At 45.5% G+C, this 22,911-nt stretch overlaps 2 protein-coding genes across 4 annotated transcripts in view; both read left to right on the top strand.

Moving 5' to 3' along the window:
- Positions 1–22,911, top strand: part of PIGL (phosphatidylinositol glycan anchor biosynthesis class L) — an 85,597-nt gene that overhangs the window by 45,927 nt on the left and 16,759 nt on the right. For all 3 annotated transcript variants that reach the window (XM_038537018.1, XM_038537016.1, XM_038537017.1), the window contains one exon: positions 19,741–19,831. In XM_038537018.1, coding sequence (XP_038392946.1) covers positions 19,741–19,831 — 91 coding nt within the window. The remainder of the gene's footprint in view (positions 1–19,740; positions 19,832–22,911) is intronic.
- LOC119876295 (60S ribosomal protein L23a-like) lies at positions 13,639–14,121 on the top strand. Its single transcript, XM_038537019.1, has one exon. The coding sequence runs from the start codon at positions 13,654–13,656 to the stop codon at positions 14,104–14,106; it is 453 nt and encodes a 150-aa protein (XP_038392947.1). The 5' UTR covers positions 13,639–13,653; the 3' UTR covers positions 14,107–14,121.

The raw sequence follows: 22,911 nt of genomic DNA, 5'->3' as shown, positions 1-22,911 counted from the left end.
TATGAACACATCTGCCTTGTTGTCAATGAAATAATCACAAAAACTGTTTAGATTGTTATCTAAGTAAAACTATATTTTTTAGGGATTTAAAATATATACTTTACTTATTAAATATTTTTAAAATATTTGTTTATTCAGAGACACAGAGAGAGGCAGAAACATAGGCAGAGGGAGAAGCAGGGGCTCCCCCTAAGGGCCCTAGGATCACGCCCTGAGCCAAAGGCATACGCTCAAACACTGAACCACTCAGGCATCCCAAAAATACATTTTTGTAAGAACTCATGGACTCCTGAGAATTTAGGCACAGACTCCCAGAGATTTGTGGACCTCAGCTGGAAAACATTGCTGCAGAACCATGGTTATTATGAACTCACTTTACAAGCTAAATTTTGACATGTTGTAGACGTGAATTCTAGGACCATTCCACCTTGCCCAAGAAAAGTCTAAGTAATTTTTAATTGCTCTGAAAGCATATCAACTGCTTTTATGTTTCAGGGACTAGGTACCAGTGGTTCTTAATAAATGAATGCCACCCATCCCTGAGATTGTGTATATTGCTATCTACAAAGCCAAATAGAACATTCATAATAACTATGACTATCTCCCAGCCAGCATAGCAATTGTGTCCTTATATATACTTTCAAGTTACTACAGCAAATAGAATCTACCCAAATGGGAATAATCTTGAAGGGATTTGGATTCTTTCTCTGCATGCTTTCTTTATAAATCCTCAGCCTAGTAGCCATGTATATTTTCTACTGCAATATTTAATGTTTAATTCTTTGCCCAGTGGCTAAGAAATACTAACTTTAGAAGGATTTGGATGCTGATATTGGCAAATTTTTATAAGATTGGCCAAAAGAGAAAGGAGAAGAAAAAGGAGATCCATGATATAATTTTCAATGGCAAGAGGGAGATAAAGCCTAGGTCAAGTTCAGAAGAAACAGCTGGTGTTCAGGTACACCAATGGTGACACCCATTGTTACATCTTCTGTGTGATAAGAAATGAGCAAACCACAGGTGAACTAGAGCAATAAAAACCTTTAGATACTCATTCTCAGAAATGCTGATATTGACCAGAGACTGGAAGGAGGAAGGAACAGGTGTCCACAGGAGCACCACTAAGATGGTGTTGACCAGTGGGCCAAGACTTTAACTCACTGTAACAGTAGACTGCCCTGGTCTGGATACTACTACAGAAGCCATCTGACCACCAGATGATACGGTCTTCCTGGGAAATGTCACACATGTCAAATTCTCCTCAGCCTTGCCTGCCCACAGTCCCCTGAAAAGCCTTCCTTGTTCTGGGTGTGAAGAGAACTGCAGAGGGTCCCTTGGCTTAGATTCCTCCAAGTCCTCAATCACAAGGCTCTCAGAGAGTGCAGAAAAGAAATAGAAAGAATCCATATTATTGTTCTTTTTTTTTTTTTTTAAGATCTATTTATTCATGAGAGACACATAGAGAGAGGCAGAGGGAGAAGCAGGCTCCCTACAGGGAGCCTGATGTGGGACTCGATCCCAGGACCCCAGTATCATGACCTGAGCTAAAGGCAGACACTCAGGCACTGAGTCCCCCAGTGCCCCCATATTGTTGTTTTTCACAGCTTTAGAAAAGCCCAACTTTAGAAAGGAGTCGGCAGAGTAGAATGCTGAATTAGAGAAGATAATTGGCCTGGGTTTTGTTTTATCGGACAGTTAAACTATTATGGAAAATATCTATTTCTATGTGGCCTAAATACCCTGACCTAGACAGCTTGAAAACAGAACCATTTTACCTCCCAAACATACTAAGTCAGTGTTGGTTTCAAAACGGTCCCTAGACTGACTTTTTTTTTTTTTTTTTTTAAGATTTGTTTATTTTAGAGAGACAGAGAGCATGAGTGGGAAGGGCAGAGGGAGAGGGAGAGAGAATCTCAAGCAGACTCTGTGCTGAGCATGGAGCCTGACTTGGGGTTTGATCTTACAACCCTGAGATCACAACCTGAGACAAAACCAGGAGTCAGACACTCAACCACTCAGCCACCCATGCCCCCCTAAACTGACTCTTTCAAAGGCTAACAGGACTGCTCACACAGGTGTTCAAGTCTCTAACTCTTCCATTCTCTGGTGAACTGATCAACAATACCATTTGGGAGGAAGGTAGTCCTCCAACTACAAGTCTTACTAAGAACAATCTTCGGGAATCCAGAGTGCTCATTTAGTTGGTGAAAGGGTCGGTGCAAATTGCAGCCTCTGCAGCTATCCTGATGTTTATACCTAGAAGGAAGCTAGCGAGCTGCCCACACAGGTCCTAGGACTCAGCTTATGGGCCCACCAACAACAAAGAGTACATAATCCTTGCCTCAAACACTGTGTTGTGAGGGACACCTGGGTGGCTCACTGGTTGAGCGTCTGCCTTTGGCTCAGGTCATGATCCCAGGGTTCTGGGGTTGAGTCCCACATCAGGCTCCCCACAAGGAACCTGCTTCTCTCTCTGCCTGTGCCTCTGCCTCTCTCTGTGTGTCTCTCATAAATAAATATATAAAATATTTTTTTTTAAAAACTGTGTGAGGAGCAAAATCTTTCATTCAAGATTTAACCTTTCCTAAAAGATATACGACTCTATATTAAGCAATTGAACAATGAGATTTTTTAAAAATTACAAATCACCAATGATACAGAAGCTATTAGAGAACCATTTCAAAATTAGTCATTATGATTGGTACTGTTGAATTAGAATAGGAGTCTACATGAGTTCTGTCAGAATCCACTGATGAAGCTTCAAGCCTTATCTCACAGGTCACCCCCAGGCTGTCCAGCGTGCCTCAGGACGCCCTGCAGGTCAGTCACAGCTGTGGGCTGTATACTGTGCTCCTCAAAGCTGCTAGAATTCCTCGAAGAGACAGGAAAGCATCCTTCACGTGCCTCATCAGGACGCTGCTCATGAAAGCTGCTTTTAAAATATATATATTTATTTATTTATTCATGAGAGACACACACACACACAGAGGCAGAGACACAGGCAGAGGGAGAAGCAGGCTCCATGCAGGGAGCCCGACGTGGGACTCCATACCGGGTTTCCAGGATCAGGCCCTGGGCTGAAGGAGGCACTAAACCGCTGAGCCACCTGGGCTGCCTGAAAGCCGCTTTTATAAACTGTCAGGCCTTGTGTGCAGTCACCAGTGTCTAGCCTCGTCTTTGGCATGCTGGTGGTGCCTGGTACATGTTTATGAACTCTACAGAGCAAGTCAGACAGGAAACCCCCAGCTGCTCCTTCTCCCTCTCCTCTGCTGGCTCTTCTCCTTACTAGCCCCTTCTTTGTGGATCTTCTTCAAAATTCTCTCCTCTGCATTCTCACTGCTGGCCTCCCCAAAGAAGTCACTTGGTGGGTGCTGTGGGTCCTCTTAGCCTCCCTCTAGTTGTGTAGCCCCCAACTCTGCCTCTCACTTCATATTTCTCTCCATTTTTTTATTCCCACCATCTTAGCTCAGGCTCTCATCATCTCCTATCTGGACTTCTGTAGAGACTTTTCCCTCATTTAGCCTGACCCCGAGTATGCCTTCTTAAAACATAATTTGAATCCCTCAAAACCTTTAAAGGCCTCCCGCTGTGCCTACCAAGAGTCTGGTTACTTTAGCCAAGTATTCAAGGCCCACTAAGGCCTGGCTCTGTTCTCATTTGTGTTCTGTGATCTAATCACATAGAGCTGTCCTGGCCTTGACTGACCACTTTGTGAAGTCTTCTACCCCAATGCTCACTCATCTCATTCCTCAGCATTGAATCATCTTCCAGTCAAGAATCAGCTTAGGGGCTCCTGGCTGGCTTAGTCGGTTGGATGTCTTCCCTCCACTTGGGTGGTGGTCCTGGGGTCCAGGGATCAAGCCCGCATTGGGCTCCCTGCTCAGCGGGGAGTCTGCTTCTCCCTCTGTCACTCCCCCTGCTTGTGCTTATGTTCTGTCAAATAAATAAATAAAATCTTAAAAAAAAAAATCAGCTCAGGGTCTCCTGGCTAGCTCAGTCAGAAGAGCATGAGACTATTAGTCTTGGGTTCATGGTGAGCTTCACACTGGGAGTAGAGATTACTAAAAATAAATAAATAAACTAAACTAAAAAAAAAAAAAAAGTATCAGCTTACACACACTTATTGAATGCTTACTGGATCCCAAACTCTGTTCTTTTTTTTTTTTTTTTTCCAAACTCTGTTCTAAATGTTTTTCAAATATCATCTCATTTAATCCTCACAACCACCTGAGGAGGTGGGAACAACTAACCCAATAACTTTTTTTTTTCTTTTTTTTAGATTTCATTTATTTATCTGAGAGAGAGAGAGAGAGCATGGAGTGGAAGAGAAGGGCAGAGGAAAAAAGAGAAGCAGATTCCCTGCCAAGTGAGCAGCTGGACAGGCTAGATCCCAGGACCCTGGGGTCAGACACTTAACCGACTGAGCCACCCAGGGATACCAAAACCAATAATTCTTGCTTCCTGTTTGATATATCCCTCTTCTGCAGCCATGAACTGCCCTGTTCTCTTACCCACACCTCTTTTTGTCCTTTCTATTTTGCCCATCCACCAGCTCTGGTGCTTTCTTTGCCTCAGTCTTCAAACATCCTCAAGATTTTGAAATACCCTTCCCCAGACTGCCATTCCTCGGCTTCCTTTCACTCACTCCCTGTCTTACCACCCTCAAACTTCATGAAAGCACTTTCTGGAGGTACTTTCCCACCACCCTCTGTCCTCTGTCCTCTGTGCTCACAGTTTAGCTTGTGCCCTCTCCCCCACTTCACTAGCATTGCTTTCAGAGTCCCACAAGTGATTTCTCAAGGGGTAAAATCCAATGGACTTTTTTTTTTTTTAAGATTTTATTTATTTATTCATGAGAGACACAGAGAAAGGCAGAGACAGACAGAGGGAGAAGCAGGCTCCATGCAGGGAGCCTGATGCAGGACTAGATCCCAGGACCCTGGCATCACGCCCTGAACTGAAGGGAGACACCCAACCACTGAGTCACCTATGTGCCCTCAGTGGGCTTTTAAAACTCCTCTTCCGGGATCCCTGGGTGGCGCAGCGGTTTGGCGCCTGCCTTTGGCCCAGGGCGTGATCCTGGAGACCCGGGATCGAATCCCACATCGGGCTCCCCGTGCATGGAGCCTGCTTCTCCTTCTGCCTATGTCTCTCTCTCTCTCTGTGACTATCATAAATAAAACTATGTCTCTCTCTCTCTCTGTGACTATCATAAATAAAAAAAAAAAAAAATTTTTAAAAAAATAAAAATAAAAAAATAAAACTCCTCTTCCCCCAGTTCTTGGCATCTCTAGTCCCTTTGGTGGCTCTACTCCCTCACGAAATCTGTCTTCCCAAATACTCTTGCACTGCACTGTCTTCCTCATCTTCAACCCTGTCCTTCCCACCCTGTCCCTATTAAGAGTTTTTCAAGAGAGGGCTCTTGCACCCTTGAGGCAATCCCAGGGTAGTTTCTCCACAACCACAACTTCTTTATGAGAATTTTTTTATTTTTTATTTTTTTAGTGTGGTCTTTTCATTTTGATGATCTTCAAACAAACCAAAAAACTAAGCACCACTTGGATGAGTTCTTTATGACTGAATACCACCAATTTCAAAGCCCGTTCAGACACTTTGGATTGTTGTACCAGGTGATCACTAAATGAAATAACAGCATTTAACTTTAATGCAGTGTTTCTAAAACACTGTGTTTCCAAACACTCATGTTTGGAACCGGAGTCATCTTTGATGTGATTTTCTTCCTTGTTCGTACCATCTAATTAGCTGCTAAATCTGGTGGAGTCTCCTTTAGTAAAAGCCCTTTGTTCTTCCCATGACCTGTTCCTTTGGACTGGACTGAGATTGTAGTCACCTAGCCATCCTCTACTCCTCCAACTTATTCCTCAGACTGTTTCCAGGTGAGTTTCCTAAAGCATTCCTGATCTGGCCACTCGCTACTGAAACTTCTCCATAACTCCTTGCTATAATGCCAGTCTTCAGTATGGTGGCAGGGACCCTAGGATTCCTTCTGCTAAACTGAACTTCCAATTCTCAAATCCTAGCCCTGCATTTACTCTACACACCTCAGTTCACACTGTTTTCCTCTATCTGGGATTTGGCCCGTTGTTATCATCCTAATCTAGCACAGATTCCTCTGCCTTTATGAAACTTTTTTTTTTTAAGATTTATTTATTTGAGAGAGAGAGAGAGAGAGAGTGCGCTTGTAAGCATGAGTTGGGGGCGGGGGGGGGGGGGCAGAAGGAGGAAGATGATCCATAGGCCGACTTCTCACTGAGGACAGAGCCCCAACATGGGGTTCCATCCCAGAACCCTGAGATCATGACCTGAGCTGAAACCAAGAGTCAGACAGCTACTCAAACAACTGAGCCACCCAGGCGCTCTTCATAAAACTGTTTTTGATCCTTACCATAGAAGCTTTTATTTTCCTTCCCTCAGCCCCCGCAGCAATTTGTTTGACTTTTCTTACAGTGCTTCTTTGTCTTGGATTTCCTTATTTGATTGCTTATCTGATCCTCCTGCCCGCTTGCATCCCTGTATCATCCTGTATATCATGCTGTATGTACCAGGCCTGAGAGCTCAGTGTAACCTAAATGATAATGTACCATTTCCACCTTAAAAACTTTCCCAGAGCCCCCTAGTTGCCCTCTTTGGGATTCCATTGGGTGCTTCTTGGGAGCAAGGCCCTGGGTGGCCCAGAGGGACTCAAAGCCCAGCCCTCTGGCTTTCTGTCTGGTCTTGTTTCCTGGCATAGGACAGTGTTTGAGGAGCTTGCCAAAATCATGGATGAACCCTTTCTCTGAGGTGACTCTAATTTTATTTCTTTTAAAAACAGCAATGAGGCAGAAATTTCAGGCACCAGTTTTAGAGACCAGTAAAAGGTTATGCTACTTCCTCTTTCTTCTCTATTCAAAATAATACCATGCAGCCTTCTGCTTAGGAGAGTCCTCTGCCTTCCTATATCCAAGAATACTTACAAACCCATTCCCACCACCACTCTCTTCATCAGGGGTTGGGGAAGAGGGAAGGAGGGGTCTGGATACTGGCATCTGCTTCCTAAACCACTTCTTATGGGGCTAGAAAGGACAACCAGAACTCTGTGGCCTCTTTTAAGTGAGTTCAGTAAGCAGGTTCTTCTCTGGTTTTTAGTAACCAAATTACACAACAAATTGGCAATTTCTGGACAGAGATTTCTCACAGGAGCTTTACAAGATTGCGTACTTGATTCGTTGCATTAACATAAAGGGCATGTGAGCCCAGGGGTAGTTTAGCAGCCTCAGTACAAGACCTACCACTCATGATCTGGGAATCCCTTCTGTGCCTTCTGAGAAAGGAAAACCCCATCTTCTGGTTTGGCTTGAGGCTTTAAGCCTTTTGTGGACAAAGATCTTTGGAGACATGTGGTCTTTGTCTGGGCCTCAACTGCTTGAGGATGGGGGTCCTTGTCAGCACACACTTAATAAAAATAGACTGATTTTTCTTTTACCCTTTTTTTTCAGCATTTTTTTCTTTTTAAAGATTTTATTTATTTATTCATGAGAGACACAGAGAGAGGCAGAGACATAGACAGAGAGAGAAGCAGGATCCACGCAGGGAGCCAGATGAGAGACTCAATCCCTGGACCCAGGATCACGCTCTGAGCTAAAGGCAGAGGCTTAACCTCTGAGCCAGCCAGGCATCTCTCAGCATTTTTTTTCTTAGACTTTACTTTCTCCCTGTACTCATTTCCCCCGTGTTGCTTTTTTTTTTTTTTTTTAATGTATTTTATTTATTTGAGAGAGAGGGAGCAGGATCAGGGGAGAGGGAGAAGCAGCCGCCCTGCCCACCCCCAGCAGGGAGCCCAACACAGAACTCGAACCCAGGACCCTGAGATCATGACCTCAGCCTAAGGCAGACGCTCAACGAGCTGAGCCACCCAGGAATCCCTCCTCCTGTGTTTCTTTTCCTCTCTGTTTATCCTAGGCTAGTCATTGGTGATCCCGAATCACCCCCAGAAGTTGCCGGGCCCAGCTTTTAGAATGTCCCCTCTCCAACTCCCTTCAGCATAGATGCAATTCCTTTGCACACCTCCGGCTTCCTCAGCCTTGGGTAGCCCCGCCTCCAGCTCGGCCTCCAGCTGGGCCTCCAGCTCGGCCTCCTGAGCAGAGACCTCCCAGAGTGGCCCATTGGGGGCGGTATTTGCAGCTCTAGGCCCCCTGGGACTGCATGGCTCCAGGTAATCTTCCAGGCTCTGTGCGGGCCTCCGCGCGGGCACTGAACTTGAATGACCTTTGCTCGCTTTGCATGACAAAGGAAGTAATCGAGTTTAGAAATGTGCCGGAGGTGGGGGGGAGGGGCGGCTTGAACCTTCCAGCTCCGGCCGGTACCAGCCGCAAGACCAAATAAGGGTGTGTGAGGCGCCTCCGTCCGTATTCAAGTTCAGAGTGCAGTGTGCAAAAGTGGGGCTCGGTTTTCAGAGAGAGAGATAAGCGATTACCCAACCCCGGTGGAGTTCCAGCCGCAGGGACTCTGTAGCAAGGCTGGGTCTGGGGGAGGAAAGACCTGGGCCCTCGCATTTTCCCAGCCTGGAGAGAGGAGGGAAGGGGGGGAAGCTTTCCTTGCCAGAACCTTCTGACTGCAGGGACTGACAGCCCACAGATTTTCAGAGCCTTTCTATGACTCTTGACAGGGCCGGTAGAGAGTGCCAGCCAGGGTGAGTCATTAGAATGTGTAGGAAAGGTCAGAGTTTGAGGATATTCAGCCAGGAGGAAAACAAACATTATTTTTATGAACCCGCACAGGCTGGGAGGCCCGGCTTGTTTACTGAACACCGAGGTCTAGGGGCATTTTCCAGCAGTATTAACGCTCTGTTTGCTAAACACACCCAGGGAAGGGGTCACCAGGCTTGTAGTTCTCCTACTGAAAGATTGGCAAGAGCTGGCTTTCCTGTTGCATTTGATAGCTTCCAAAACACTGAACTCCTTCTCCCCAGGGGCCTCCTGGGCCAAACAGGGTCCTCACCTCCATGAGGCACTTCATGTGTTCCAGGAGCTGAACTGCTTGATGGCAGTGCCCTGAGCAAGCTACCCAGCGGGGGTTCCTTCCCTCCTGCCTCACCCCTTCCCTGGCCTTCCCCCTGCAAATCTCCTCTCCTCCAGCTGGGCTGCAGCTCCAAGCTCACCCCCACTAGGCTCAGCCCCAAAGTACTGGAGAGATAACACCTATGGAGATAAATACTTCTGCCTTTTTCTTTCTGGATGGACAGTACCAAGATGCTTTTTGTACAACTTTTCAGACAGTCCTGTGGGGTCACACAGCCAGCGTCCAGATATACGGCCATACGGCCATCCTCGTGTTTGCTGTCCCTCTCTCCCTGCTTCCCTCTCTGGGTCACTCAGTCCTTCTCCCATGGATCACAGTACCCAGTAAAGTCCCTGCTTAGGCCTTCATCCTAGGTAGGCTCTGTTTCCTGGGGACCTGGGCTGGATATCTGGAGACCTGAACACATTCAGAGCCCTTATATAGAGTTCCTCACAGAAATGTTGTATTTTCAAAATTCAGTTCCTCTAAATACATTTCTATTCCTCTTTCATGGGAGTCTCATTCTTTCAGGCTGAGGGAGTCAAAAGCATAATTAAAGTTTAATAACTTGAGGGTTTTTTCTCCTGGTTTGCATTAACATTCCTTACCTTGGGTGTATCGACACTTTCTCCGCTTTTACTTTGAATATGCCCCAAAACTCTGTGTTATCTTTAGCATTTTTCATGAGCCACAATTCAGGAAGTTGGAGAAATCGCTCCCTGGTGGCAGAATGGCAGAACTGCAGACTCTTTCCCCTATAATTGCAGTGACCGTGATCTCTCTGAGCTGATTTTTAACTTTTAGATTTCTTTAATTATTTCCTTAGTAATTATAACCTCTAGAAAGATAAGGTCTGAAGGCATGGATAATCACATATGGCCAAATTGCCTTCTTGTTAAGATGCAGCAATTGAAGCTCTTTACAACAAGGATAGAACAGGATAGAACGGCACCCTGGTACTCTAACAGACCCTCTGCACATGGACGCCCTGCTTTCATTTTACATCTCTTGGATTCTTTCTGAAAAAATCAGAAGACTATGTTTTATATCAGCTTACATTTCTTGCTTTGTAAAAATGCCTATTTTTTTAAAGATTTTATTTATTTATTCATGAGAGACAGAAAGAGACAGAGACATAGGCAGAGGGAGAAGCAGGCTCCCTGTGGGGAGCCCCACGAGGGACTCCATCCCAGAACCCCAGGATCATGACCTGAGCCAAAGGCAGATGCTCAACCACTGAGCCACGCAGGTACCCAAAATGCCTGTTTTCTTTCAACAATCAGACCTTTTTCATGTTCTATGCAGTTCTCAGACTTCTCTATGAATGACCTTGGAAGTTCCATCCTAATTCCCAAATCCCGACTGCTGACTTCTTATTGGGAAACACCACCTGACTCACTGACCCATGTGAGCCGCAGATGGGAGGAGTGGTCTCTAAATTAGAAAGCCTAGGGACAAGGAGTGACTTGCCGGCCACTTCAGTGCCTCTGCTTTATCACTTCTGAGCTGAGAAGTCTCTATAGACTGCAGTTCTGCGGAAGGGAGAGAGGCCCACCAATCACCGCAATCCCTGCTTTTCCTCATCCTCCATTCTTCAGAGTTGTCATCTGGACTCTACTTGGGCAAACCCTAGCCAGAAACTTGGTTTCAGTTCACTGTATCCCTCTGTCTCCACCAGAAAGAGTGACTCCACTTCACATCTTAGCAAACTCACCCAAAGGTGCCAGCATCTGAGAAATTTCCAGACTCCTTAAGATCGCAGGAAAAACCCTAAAGGACCTTGCTTAATGATTAAAGGAAGTTCCTAGGAATTCTAAGCTCCATAACTTTACTGCCATTCCTGGTGGGCCTGGACAGATCTAGGTTGGGGGGAAGGAAGAAGCAGCAAAGGAACTGCTATTAGGATGCCGGTGTTTAAAAAACAAACAAACAAAGGATGCCTGGATTTGTTTTTTTTTAAGACTTTATTTATTGATTTATTCATGAGAGACACAGAGAGAGGCAGAGACACAGGCAGAGGGAGAAGCAGGCGCCCCATAGGGAGCCTGATGCAGGACTCAATACCAGGACCCTGGGATCACGCCCTGAGCCAAAGGCAGAAGCTCAACCGCTGAGCTACGCAGGTGCCCCATCTTTCCAACTATAAAAAGAAGTAAATAAACCCAACTTTTCTTTTTTTTTAAAGATTTTATTTATTTATTCATGAGAGACACAGAGAGAGAGAGAGAGGCAGAGACACAGGCAGAGGGAGTAGCAGGCTCCATGCAGGGAGCCCGACGTGGGACTCGATCCCGGGTCTCCAGGATCACGCCCTGGGCCGAAGGCGGTGCTAATCCGCTGAGCCACCCGGGCTGCCAATAAACCCAACTTTTCAGGGATAAGAATGTAGGTATAAAAACACCTGAGATTTTTAGGAAGAAGGGAACTCTTGCTATGAGTTATAGTTGTATGTCTTTCCTTTCTGCCTATAAAATGCACAAATATCTCTCTGCCTTTTTTTTTTTTTTTAAGATTTTATTCATTTATTCATGAGAAACAGAGAGGTAGAGACACAGGCAGAGGGAGAAGCAGCCCGATGCTGGACTGGACCCCTGGTCTCCAGGATCAGGCCCTGGGCCGAAGGCGGGGCTAAACCGCCCAGCCACCCGGCTGCCCTCTCTCGGCCCTTTTTAAAAACACTCCCTTGGGGATGCCTGGCTGGCTCAGTTGGTAGAGAGTGCTCTTAAGAGAGAGATTGTAAATGTTCACTTCACCTTTAACTCAGAAATTACATTTCTATAGTTTTATCCCAAGGAAATATTGAGAGATGCATACAAAAAGTTATGTATGGGACACCTGGATGGCTCAGTTGGTAGAGTGCACAACTCGATCTCAGGCCATGAGTTCAAGCCCCATGCTGAGTGTGGAACCTACTTAAAAAAAAAAAGTTATGTATAGGGATGCTTCGTAGAGATTTATTATAAAAATAAAAACTGGAAACAACCTAAATAATCAGTAAAGTGGAGGCTTTATATATTTTGGCATATCTAAATCAGGATTTGATTATGTGGTAAATACAGAAGACCCACAATAGGGGCACCTGGGTAGCTCAGTCTGTTGAGTGCCTGCCTTCACCTTGGGTCATGGTCCTAGGGTTCTGGGATCAAGCCCTGCATCAGGCTCCCTGCTCTGTGGAGAGCCTGCTTCTCCCTGGTCCTCTGCTGCTCCCTCTGCTGTGCTCTCTATCTCTCTCAAATAAATAAATGAAATCTTACAAAAAAAAAAAGAAAAGAAATCCCACAATAACTGATCCAAGGAGGTATGCCATCTGGGACTGGGACTGCCTTCATTCCAAAGTCCTTGGGACCTCGCTTCTCCTTTTCTGTTACTCTGTTCTGTCTGGCTTTCATGATTGCTTCATGGGCCAACATGGCTACAAGCAGGAAGAGGAACAGGACAGAGAAAAATTGGGGCAAAGGTCATTCACCTATTATCTCTTCAAGGAAGTTAGCCCAAGGGCTAACTTACTTCTGTTTACATCCTGCCAACATGTTTATCTAAGGCAGAATTGTTAGTCCATTAGAGGAGAAAGGAACTGCAAATGTTATGACTTGGACTCAAGCCTTGAGTTGATTAGGGTTGAACTGTAGGCAAAGAACAACTCGGGTAGTTGGTCTGAAAGAGTCACTTGTGTATCTGTTTGAAGGTTCCCAAGGTCAACTTTTATATTTCCTTGTCTTGAGAAGAGGCAGTCCTACTGGGATGCCTTACTCCTGTACACAATTCATATATTTTTGGGGGGTGCCTACTCTGTTTTATAAAGTTGCTGTCTTCCAAATTTCTTATTTGTGTGTTCTAACCACAAAGGCTGGTATAGCCTCTTTGGCTCGGCCAAATAGAGGCCACTTATGTCAACCAGCTGGTGCTTATTAAGCCCCTTACACAGTTCCTTGCCCTTAGCCAAAGCTCATTTACGTATTGTTTTTGTTAAGTGAATTGTTCTTTGACTTGGGTTGTACTAAGTTCCACATGAGAAATAGAAGAGCAAGATACAGGTCTATCCTCATATTTTGACTGTAGGTAGGGAGACACACAAAGCAATAGAGAATACTAGAATGCTATATCTAATTAGGTGCTAAGAGGGGTGATCCAGGCCATAGTTGTTAGGAAAGTTCAATAAGCTCCTAAATGTAAAGAAAGTTTATTTATTTATGATAGGCACACAGTGAGAGAGAGAGAGGCAGAGACACAGGCAGAGGGAGAAGCAGGCTCCAAGCCCGATGTGGGATTCAATCCCGGGTCTCCAGGATCGCGCCCTGGGCCAAAGGCAGGCGCCAAACCGCTGCGCCACCCAGGGATCCCTAAAGAAAGTTTATGGTAAAGAATTTGGCTTTGCGGGCAGCCTGGGTGGCTCAGAGGTTTAGCACCGCCTTCAGCCCAGGGCGTGATCCTGGAGACCTGGGATCGAGTCCCATGTCGGGCTCCCTGCATGGAGCCTGCTTCTCCCTCTGCCTGTGTCTCTGCCTCTCTCTCTCTCCTCTCTGTGTTTCTCATGAATAAATAAATAAAATCTTCTAAAAAAAAAGAAAGAATTTGGCTTTGCTCCCTTTCACGAAGATGGTGCCAAAGGTGAAGAAGGAAGCCCTTGCCCCTCCCAAAGCCAAAGCAAAAGCTTTGAAAGCTAAGAAAGCGGAGCTGAAAGGCATGCACAGTCACAAAAAAAAGAAGATCCGCAGGTCACCTACACTCCAACGACCCAAGACCCTGAGTCTCCGAAGGCAGCCCAAATATCCTCAAAAGAGCGCCCCCAGGAGAAACAAGCTTGATCACTATGCCATCATCAAGTTCCCCTTGACTACTGAGTCAGCCATGAAGAAAACAGAAGACAACACACTTGTGTTCATTGTGGATGTCAAGGCCAATAAGCACCAGGCTGTGAAGAAGCTCTATGACATTGATGTGGCCAAGGTCAACACCTTAATCAGGCCTGATGGAGAGAAGAAAGCATATGTTCGACTGGCTCCTGACTATGATGCTTTGGATGTTGCCAACAAAATTGGGATCATCTAAACTGAGTCCAGCCAGCTATAAATCTAAATATAAATTTTTTCACCATAAAAAAAAAAATTGGCTTTGCTCAGAGAGATCTGGCCTTTGCCCTTGGCTTCTGTGAAGTAATCTGTGTCAAACCCAATAGCAGTTATCTTTGAGGTTTTAGGGTCAGGGCTTTGGGCCATGTAGTGTCAGTCTACTTGGAGGCTGAGATCAACCACATGGACAATCAATCAATCAATTATGCCTAAGTAATTGAACACCAATAAAACCTGTGAACACCAAAGCTCCAACCAGCTTCCCTGGTTGGTAATATTCCATGTGTATTGTCACCCTTCAATGCTGCCAGAATAATGTGTCCTCACCCCACAGGGAGAAAACAGTAGATTGTTCACATTTAGAACCTTCTCACACTGCCCTATGCATCTCTTCCTTTGGCTGATTTAATCTGTATCCTTTCCCTGTAAAAAACTGTAATTGTAGGGGGCGCCTGGGTGGTTCAGTGGGTTAGGCATCTGCCTAAGGCTCAAGTCATGATCCCAGGGCCCTGGAATCAAACCCCACATCAGGCTCCCTGCTCAGTGGGGAGTCTGCTTCTCCCTCTGCCTCTGCCTGCTCCTCTCTCTTGCTCACTCTATCTCAAATAAATAAATGAAATCTTTTTTAAAAACTATAACTGTACATATATAGCTTTCAGTGAGTTCTGTGAGTCCTTCTAGCAATTTATCAAACTCGAGGGTGGCTTTGGGAACCCCTGAATTTGCCATCAGTGTCAGAAATGAGGGCAATTGGAGTGGCTGGCTGACTTAATTTGTAGAGTATGTGACTCTTGATCTCAGTGTTTTGAGTTGAGCCCCACATTGAGTATAGAGATTACTTAAAAATAAAATATATTTTTAAAATATTTTATTTATTTATTCGTGAGAGACACACAGAGAGAGGCAGAGACATAGGCAGAAGGAGAAGCAGGCTCCCTGCAGGGAACCCAATGTAGGACTCGATCCCAGGACCCTGGGATCACGCCCTGAGCCAAAGGCATATGCTCAACTACTGAGTCACCCAGGTGCCCCCAAAATAAAATCTTATTTTTTTTTTAAGATTTTATTTATTTATTCATGAGAGAGGCAGAGACACAAGGAGAAGCAGGCTCCTCACAGGGAGCCCGATGTGGGACTCCATCCCGGGACTCCAGGATCACGCCCTGGGCTGAAGGTGGCACTAAGCCACTGAGCCACCCAGGCATCCCCCTAAAATCTTCTTTTTAAAAAAAGAAACAAACAAATGAGGGCAGTCTTAGGGGCTATGCCCTCTAAACTCTGTAGTTGGCCACAAACCCCTTCTAGAAGATTTCATGGAAGAGGCAGCACTAAAGCAAGGCTCTAAAGATATGTTAGATTAGGCAGGGTGGAAAGAAGGGGAGAGAGGAATCTCAAGTTATGAGAGGGCAGAGGTCAGAGGTAGGCATTCCACATGAAGGGAGGATTCCAGGGACATCAGAGCAGAAGGCTCTGTTTTCCTAATTTTGATGTTCTCATCTCTCTGAGAATGCTGGTCATGTCAGAATTCCATGACAGACTCTGAGCAAGGTAACACATGACATGTTGGAGACAACATCTGTGTATGCTCAGCCCTTCTACGGGGTCCCAGATCAGCAGCTACTGAATGACACTAGGCTAAAATCAATCTCAATCATCCCTGATAATGATGAATAATTCCTCCCTCTCTTAAGAAATGGTAAGGAAAACATTAGGAAATAAAAGGGAAAAGCAACATTTAATGAGTGCCTACACTTTACCAGATAAGTGCATTCTAAGTACAAGGTACACAGCAGTGGACAAATACTGAAATATAAACAGGTCGGCAATAAATACTGGGAGCTTGACTCAGTGCTGAGAGAATAGTAGGAGCAGAATCCCAGGAGCCTGGTTTTGACCACCCTGGTGCTATTTCTCCTCCAAGACCTCTCCTTTGTCCTAAAAACTACCATCCATGATCAGTGTTTTAAAATTAGAAATTGCTCAGAAATTGCTTACAGCATGCAATCCGAGATTTCAGAGCTGGAAAGGCCCTCAGAGGGGTTGGTGACGCAGCTTGCCCCTTCACCTCCCTAACCATCCACCGCCGCCATCACACAATGAGCAGGGAACTAGAACTTAGGTGTTCTGTCCTCCCACCTAATTATCCCTCTCCCACATCACATTGCCTCCCGATGACACTGGACCGCTGTAATCATGTGCAGTCTCTGTCCTTGGGCTTCTGGGGTAGAGCTGACTGCCAACCCCACATATCCCCTCCCTGAGCCTTGAATCCTGCTTGCCCAGCTGTGGGCTCCATGTCCTCCCTATGGTGTTCCCCACTCCCTTCTATATCAAAGCAACTAGTAGCTACTGCATTCCCATAAGACTGGAAAACTAGACCCCTCACACTGAGGGGCAAGGGGCCGGACTGCTGCTATCTTTTGAAGGTTTGGGGTCAGGATTGACCAGCTATTGAAAGTAAATATCCATTGGGCATCTGCTGCAAGCAAGACATTGCAGACACTTTATGGCTTTGCTCTGTGCCATGCAAAGTACATTTTCAGGCTCTCTTGCCAATTGATGTCTCAATAGGTTTGATCAATAGGCAGCAGAGATAGGAGACTGGTAGGCAGAAGGAGGGAAAACCAGAGTATTCCCCTCCCCCCGCCCTCCACCTTGTTTTCTGTGACCCCAGTTCCTGCCATTCTGTATACATAACACCATCATCACCATCCCCTAGCTCTGCTGTCCCATCCTGCACAAGCTAATGTCTCCTTGTTGTTGCCAATCTCTGCATTGATTCATTGTTCCATGTTTGGCCTCTCAGCTCTTCCCTTCAATTGGGTAAACAGTTCCCTGTATGAAATTCCTTCTGACACAACTGACAGTTTCCATTTTCCTAGCTGAACCCTGACCATTAAATGGTTAACGTAACATCTAGTCATCAGGGAATTTATAATAGGTGGGAGAATCAAGAATTAAATATATGGGGGCACCTGAGTGGTTCACATGGTTAAGCATCTGCTTTTGGCTCAGGTCATGATCCCCAGGTCCTGAGATCAAGTTCCCTGCTTTGTGGGGAGTCTGGTTCTCCTTCTCCCTCTGCCCCTCCCCAACCCTACTCATGCTCTCCTCTTTCTCTCAAATGAATACAATCTTTTTTTTAAGAAAATTAAATAAGATGGAAAACACTAGTAAAATAAACTGTAGAGATTCCATACATTTACTAAAGAATATGAAACCTTATAAAAATAGCTGCAAAGTAGTAATTTAAACAAACAGAAAAATGTAGACAATCTAGTGAATACTTGCTTTACCTGAGTGAATTATCTCATATATCTCCTGGTAGTAGTAGTGCCTACAACCCACTTTGAAACCATTAACCAATAATGTAGGCAATCAGCAAAGAGCTCTGTAAGAGATTTCCTGAGCAAGAGAGTTGGGGGATTTCTGTTTGTCGGGTTTTTTTGTTGTTATTTGAAAGGGTCTAGGCTAATGCTCCAATAGCAGCCACTACTTTGATGCTTACATATCCCTTTAGAGTTTTCAAGTGTTACCCTATTTACTCTCTCATATAAAAAGAAATGAAGTGGATCAAAATGGGAGGTAGATTGGGGAAAATCTTGAATGCCTGCTGAAGAGGAGTTTGGACCTGATCACAAAAGCAGTGCTCCCATATCAGATGTACCAGATTATGTTTTTTTTTTTTTTTTTTAAGACTTTACCCATTTATTTCAGAGAGAGCACAACTTGGGGGGCGGGGGGAGAGGAAGAGAAAGAAGCAGACTCCCTGCTTAGCGGGGAGCCTGACATGGGGCTCCATCCCAGGACCCTGGGATCGTGACCTGAGCTGAAGGCAGACACTTAACTGACTGAGCCATCCAGGCGCCCAGAAGGAATATCTATATACCAAAGGCCCCCAAATAATCTGCTTCCCTATCCATGGTCAGAGGGTGGAGTCAGGGACAGAATGGCTTGGAGTTGCCCCTGAGCCCACTGTAAGTGAAGAGCCCTAGAATAGCAGATCCCACTTCTCTGAAGATAAATGAAAGGTGGCAAAGAGCTTTCCCACTCAGGGATTCATCTTTCAGCTCCCAGAAGGGAGAAGTAGTAGACTTAGCAATGATCCTCCTACCCTTTCCCTTAGACTGCTTCTCCATCCATGTGAATATTATCTGTGTACTCATTTTCCCAAGTGATGCCTTGATACATTTATGTGGCCCTCCCAGCTAGGAGCTTGTATGTAGCTGTTTTCACCCCAAAGTATTTTCCCTGATTCTTATATTTCTCCAGTGGTCTCTTCCGCTCTGCTAGTCATGTTCTATGCCCCATATTCGGCTCCATTCCCAGAGAACAAGGCTGGGAATGCTTCTTGCTTCTCCCCATCCATTCCCCCACCAGCTGAACTGTCTGTCCTGCTCACTGCAAGAGCATTATGAGACCTGCATAGAATGGCTGGCAGGACAATGCTTAGAAAAGCATAAAGCTGCCCTTTCTGGAAGGCACCCTAGAGGGTGGGTAGAAGTGGCCCATGAAGCAATGGGAATAAATGCACTATTTAGTGCTGAGGCTCATGTCATTTTCCTGCTGAAAATCTTTCAGTGATGCTCCTTTGAGCAGAATCTGAAGAGGGTCAGTCAATGGTCTTTGTCCAGAAGGAGGTTTAGAGCAGCTTGTCTGATGGGGAGCAAAGAGAGCCTGTGTCCTCTCAGTAGCCTTGTGCGTGTTGCCACCGGACCTGAGCCAAAGAGAGAAAGATATGGAAATCTATTTATAATACTATGAATAGGGGTGCCTGGCTGGCTCAGTTGGTAGAGCATGCAACTCTTGATCTCAGGGTCAAGGGTTTGAGCTCCACTCTGGGGGTAGAGATTACATTTAAAAATTTTAATAAATAAATATACAAATAAAAAGACTACCAATGATATCCTCAAACTGAGGTCAAACTGAGGCCTGGCTTTATATTAGGTGATGCCATAGTGATGCACAAAAAAAAAAAAAGAGACATAGGAGAAGATAGGTTTATGGTGTGGCCGAGTGGAAACAGATAAGTTGGAGACCTCTGCTCCTGAGACCAGCCCCACTGTGGTGCAGCCCCATTGGAGGATGTCGCCGGCTCCCTAGGGTTAGAACATCTTGGTTCTGTAGTCAGAAAGTCTGGATTTGAATCCAGTGCCAACAACCTTGCAAGCAGTCTACCTAACTTCGTCTACAAAGACTCCTTCACCAGATGTTCATGAGGTTAAATGAAGTAACATAGCTTTGTCCTTTTTATTCAAGAACACAAAAATTTATTCAATCTTACAAGAATTTATTATTCTTGTAAAGATACATTTCATTCTGCAGTATGTCCACATTTGTTCCTACCCTCAAGTCTCCCCAGCTTCAGATCAAAGCCTTATCTCTTCGGTGTCTGTTTCCTCCCCTCAGCAGCCAGCACAAAGCACCAAGAGTGTGTTGCGTGGAGTTGTGCGCTGATTTCTAGTTGTGTCACATTTCTAAGTCTTACCACTTTCCCTGAAATCTGAATCCTTAAGGGTGGATCCTATCACAGGATTGGCACACACATACCAGACCTTAGGGAGAAGTCCACACCTGATTAGAAAAGTGTTCCAGTTGTGCTTCTTCCTTCCAGGGACTTCCCAGATGACCCAAGTGTGCAGTGGGACACTGAGCGTGTGGCTAGTATCCTCCTCCAGCACATTGAAATGAACAGCATCAACCTGGTAAGGCGACACCCTCTCTAAATGCAAAGCTGGGGATCCTGGTCACACCTTTACATGGCTGCCCTCCCCTAGAGCTCTCTTTTAAACCTATAAAGGGGGGTGCTTGGCCAGCTCAGTTGGTTAAGTGTCTACCTTCAGCTCAGGTCATGATCCCAGGGTCATAGGATTGAGCCATGCCTTGGGCTCTCTGCTCAGTGGAGAGTCTGCTTCTCTCTCTCCCTCTGTTCTCTCTCTTGCTCACTCTCAAATAAATAAAATCTTTAAATAAATAAATAAACAAACAAATCTCCAGAGGAACAAACACACCTTTTGTGAGACTGTGTAACCAAACTGTCAGGCTCAGGTGGAGGCAGAGGTTTTTTACAAATTGTGTCATCCTCCTTAACCATCTCTACCCCCAACCTCTGTCCTCCCACCTAAAAACTTAGGGCCCCAGGAGCCCATGGTATGACTCCTCTTTGTACAAAACTTCACCTTTTCCCAAGCATTTTCACGTTTAGGGGACCATTTTAACTTGAAGAGGCAAATGTTAACTATAATTCTCATTTGACATTGAGGAAACTTGGGGTTCCAGAGGCTGAGAAGCTTGCCCAAGGTCAGCAAGTAGTGAAGCTGGGATTTTAAGCCTCAATTTCTCACTCCAGAAAACACAAGGGTAAATTCACATGTCCTACAGGGCGCCTGGGTGGCTCAGTCGGTTGAGCATCCAGCTCTTGGTTTCCACTCAGGGGTCAGGGATTGAGCCTCAGGTCAGGCTCTGCACTGAGCATGGAGTCTGCTTGAGATTCTCTCTCTTTCTCCCTCTGTCCTTCCCCCCAACTCGTGCACCCCATGCTCTTTCTCTTTCTCAAATAAATGGATAAATCTTTTTATAAAATTCACATGCACTTTTGCATGTGAGAACATTTTGGTCACAGAGCAATAGTGGAGAATCATATTTACTTGCAGAGCTGTACAAAGGTAGGAGCCCACATCTCACCTCTGGACTGAGCCTTGCCAGTGGTCGATGTGAAGGCCGCTGAGAAGGCTTACTGTCCACCTCTAAAATGACAATAATAATCCTTTATGGGTTAATGCCTAAAGTTCTACCACTTAAAGCCCTAATCTTTTGGTGTAAGTTTTGATGAGTCCTGGTAACACAAAAACATGTTAGGCTTTTTTTTTTTTTTTTTTTTTTAATTTTTATTTATTTATGATAGTCACAGAGAGAGAGAGGCAGAGACATAAGCAGAGGGATAAGCAGGCTCCATGCACCGGGAGCCCGACGTGGGATTCGAATCCGGGTCTCCAGGATCGCGCCCTGGGCCAAAGGCAGGCGCTAAACCGCTGCGCCACCCAGGGATCCCTACATGTTAGGCTTTTACCGGTGCCAAATTCACTGAGTGAACTGATTTATTAAATCTTCCTTTTTTTTTTTTAAGATTTTTTTTTTTTTTTTTTTTAATTCATGAGAATACACAGAGGAGAGAGAGAGAGAGGCAGAGAAACAGGCAGAGGGAGAAGCAGGCTCCACACAGGGAGCCCGACGTGGGACTCCATCCGGGGTCTCCAGTATCACGCCCTGGGCTGAAGGTGGCGCTAAACTGCTGAGCCACCCGGGCTGCCCAAATCTTCCTTTTTCTTTTCTTTCTTTCTTTCTTTTTTTTTTTTTTTTTTTTTTTAAGATTTTATTTATTTATTCATGAGAGAGAAAGAGACAGAGACACAGGCAGAGGGAGAGGCAGGCTCCATGCAAGGAGCCCGATGTGGGACTCGATCTTAGGTCTCCAGGATCACATCCTGGGCGGAAGGCAGGCACTAAACCGCTGAGCCGCCCAGGGATCCCCCCCCCCCTTTTTTTTAAAGTAGTCTCTACACCTAATGTGAGGCTTCATCTTACAATCCGGAGATCAAGATTCCCATGCTCTACCCACTGAGCCAGCCAGCCACCCCTATTAGACCTTTCTTAAGAGCAGATTTTCCTTTCATAGTGGTCAAACTGTTCTTGGTTTTGCTTTTTTTTTCCTTTTTGGCTTATTTCATGTAGCTTTTGTTTCTTTTCTTCTTTCTTTTTTTCTTCTTTGGTATTAACATATTTTTATTTATTTATGTTCCTTGAACACCATCTTGTTTTCTCATGACAGAAACACAACTGAAACTTAGTCCCCACAGGCCAAAAGGGGCACCTAAGTGGCTCACTGGGATTCACATAAAGGCACAGATGAAGATGGCCCCCCGGTCATGGTGGGACTATTCTCCATCTTGCTTTGTGCTCTGGCTTCATTCTTTCTCCTGGCTGGAAAAATGGCCACCAACAGCTTGCAGCCTCACGCCTCCCAGCTTTACTTTCCAAGAGGATCTGAGTCTGAAAGCCAGAGGGAAGGGTCCATGGGCTTAGGAGTCAAAGGCCCAGCCCTGCTGACTGGTCTGACCTCATTCTCTTGCCCAGCCCAGCCCAGCCCATGCAGGCCAAACTCATCAGGACTCCACAGCCCAGATGGGGAGATAAAGCTGGTGTTGGAGGCCAGCCTGAAATACCACAATGAGGTCCTTGAAGTGTGCTGTCAAGCCCCTTGATACCCTGTTTTACTAAAGGAGTGGCTTCCCCAGGACTGGTCCTCAAATACTCTCTCTCGTCCCCTATTTCAGTGCATACAGCAGCTGGTTTTCCCAGGAACTTGTGAGATAAACTCCTGTCTTTATGAACTCGGCCCTCTTTGATCTGGCCCTTACATACTGCACACTGGTGAACAGAATTGGTCCTTGTTAAGGGGCAAGGCTTCTTTCTTTTCTTTTCTTTTCTTTTTTTTTTTTTTTTTAAGATTTTATTTATTTATTTGAGAGTACACAAGTGAGCCTGAGCTGGGGGGAAGGGCAGAGGGAGAGGGAGAAGCAGACTCCCCGTTGAGCAGGGAACCCCACATGGGGCTTGATCTCAGGATCTTGAGATCATAACCTAAGCAGAAGACAGATGCTTAACCAACTGAGCCACCCAGGCACCCCAAGGGGCCAGGTTTCTATCCTAGACCATGTTGCAGCTAGCCACAGCTCTGAGCAACAGTATTTGGTGTATATCCTGCAAGTTGCTGTTTATTCTTTGA

The sequence above is a fragment of the Canis lupus genome, chromosome 5 (assembly GCF_011100685.1).
Source record: "Canis lupus familiaris isolate Mischka breed German Shepherd chromosome 5, alternate assembly UU_Cfam_GSD_1.0, whole genome shotgun sequence".
In the NCBI taxonomy this organism is placed as follows: domain Eukaryota; kingdom Metazoa; phylum Chordata; class Mammalia; order Carnivora; family Canidae; genus Canis; species Canis lupus.
This window is presented reverse-complemented; position numbering and strand designations above follow the sequence as displayed.

What these genes read in the sequence shown, in the direction of transcription:
- LOC119876295 (XM_038537019.1), top strand. Translation starts at nt 13,654, where the DNA reads ATGGTGCCAAAGGTGAAGAAGGAAGCCCTTGCCCCTCCCAAAGCCAAA.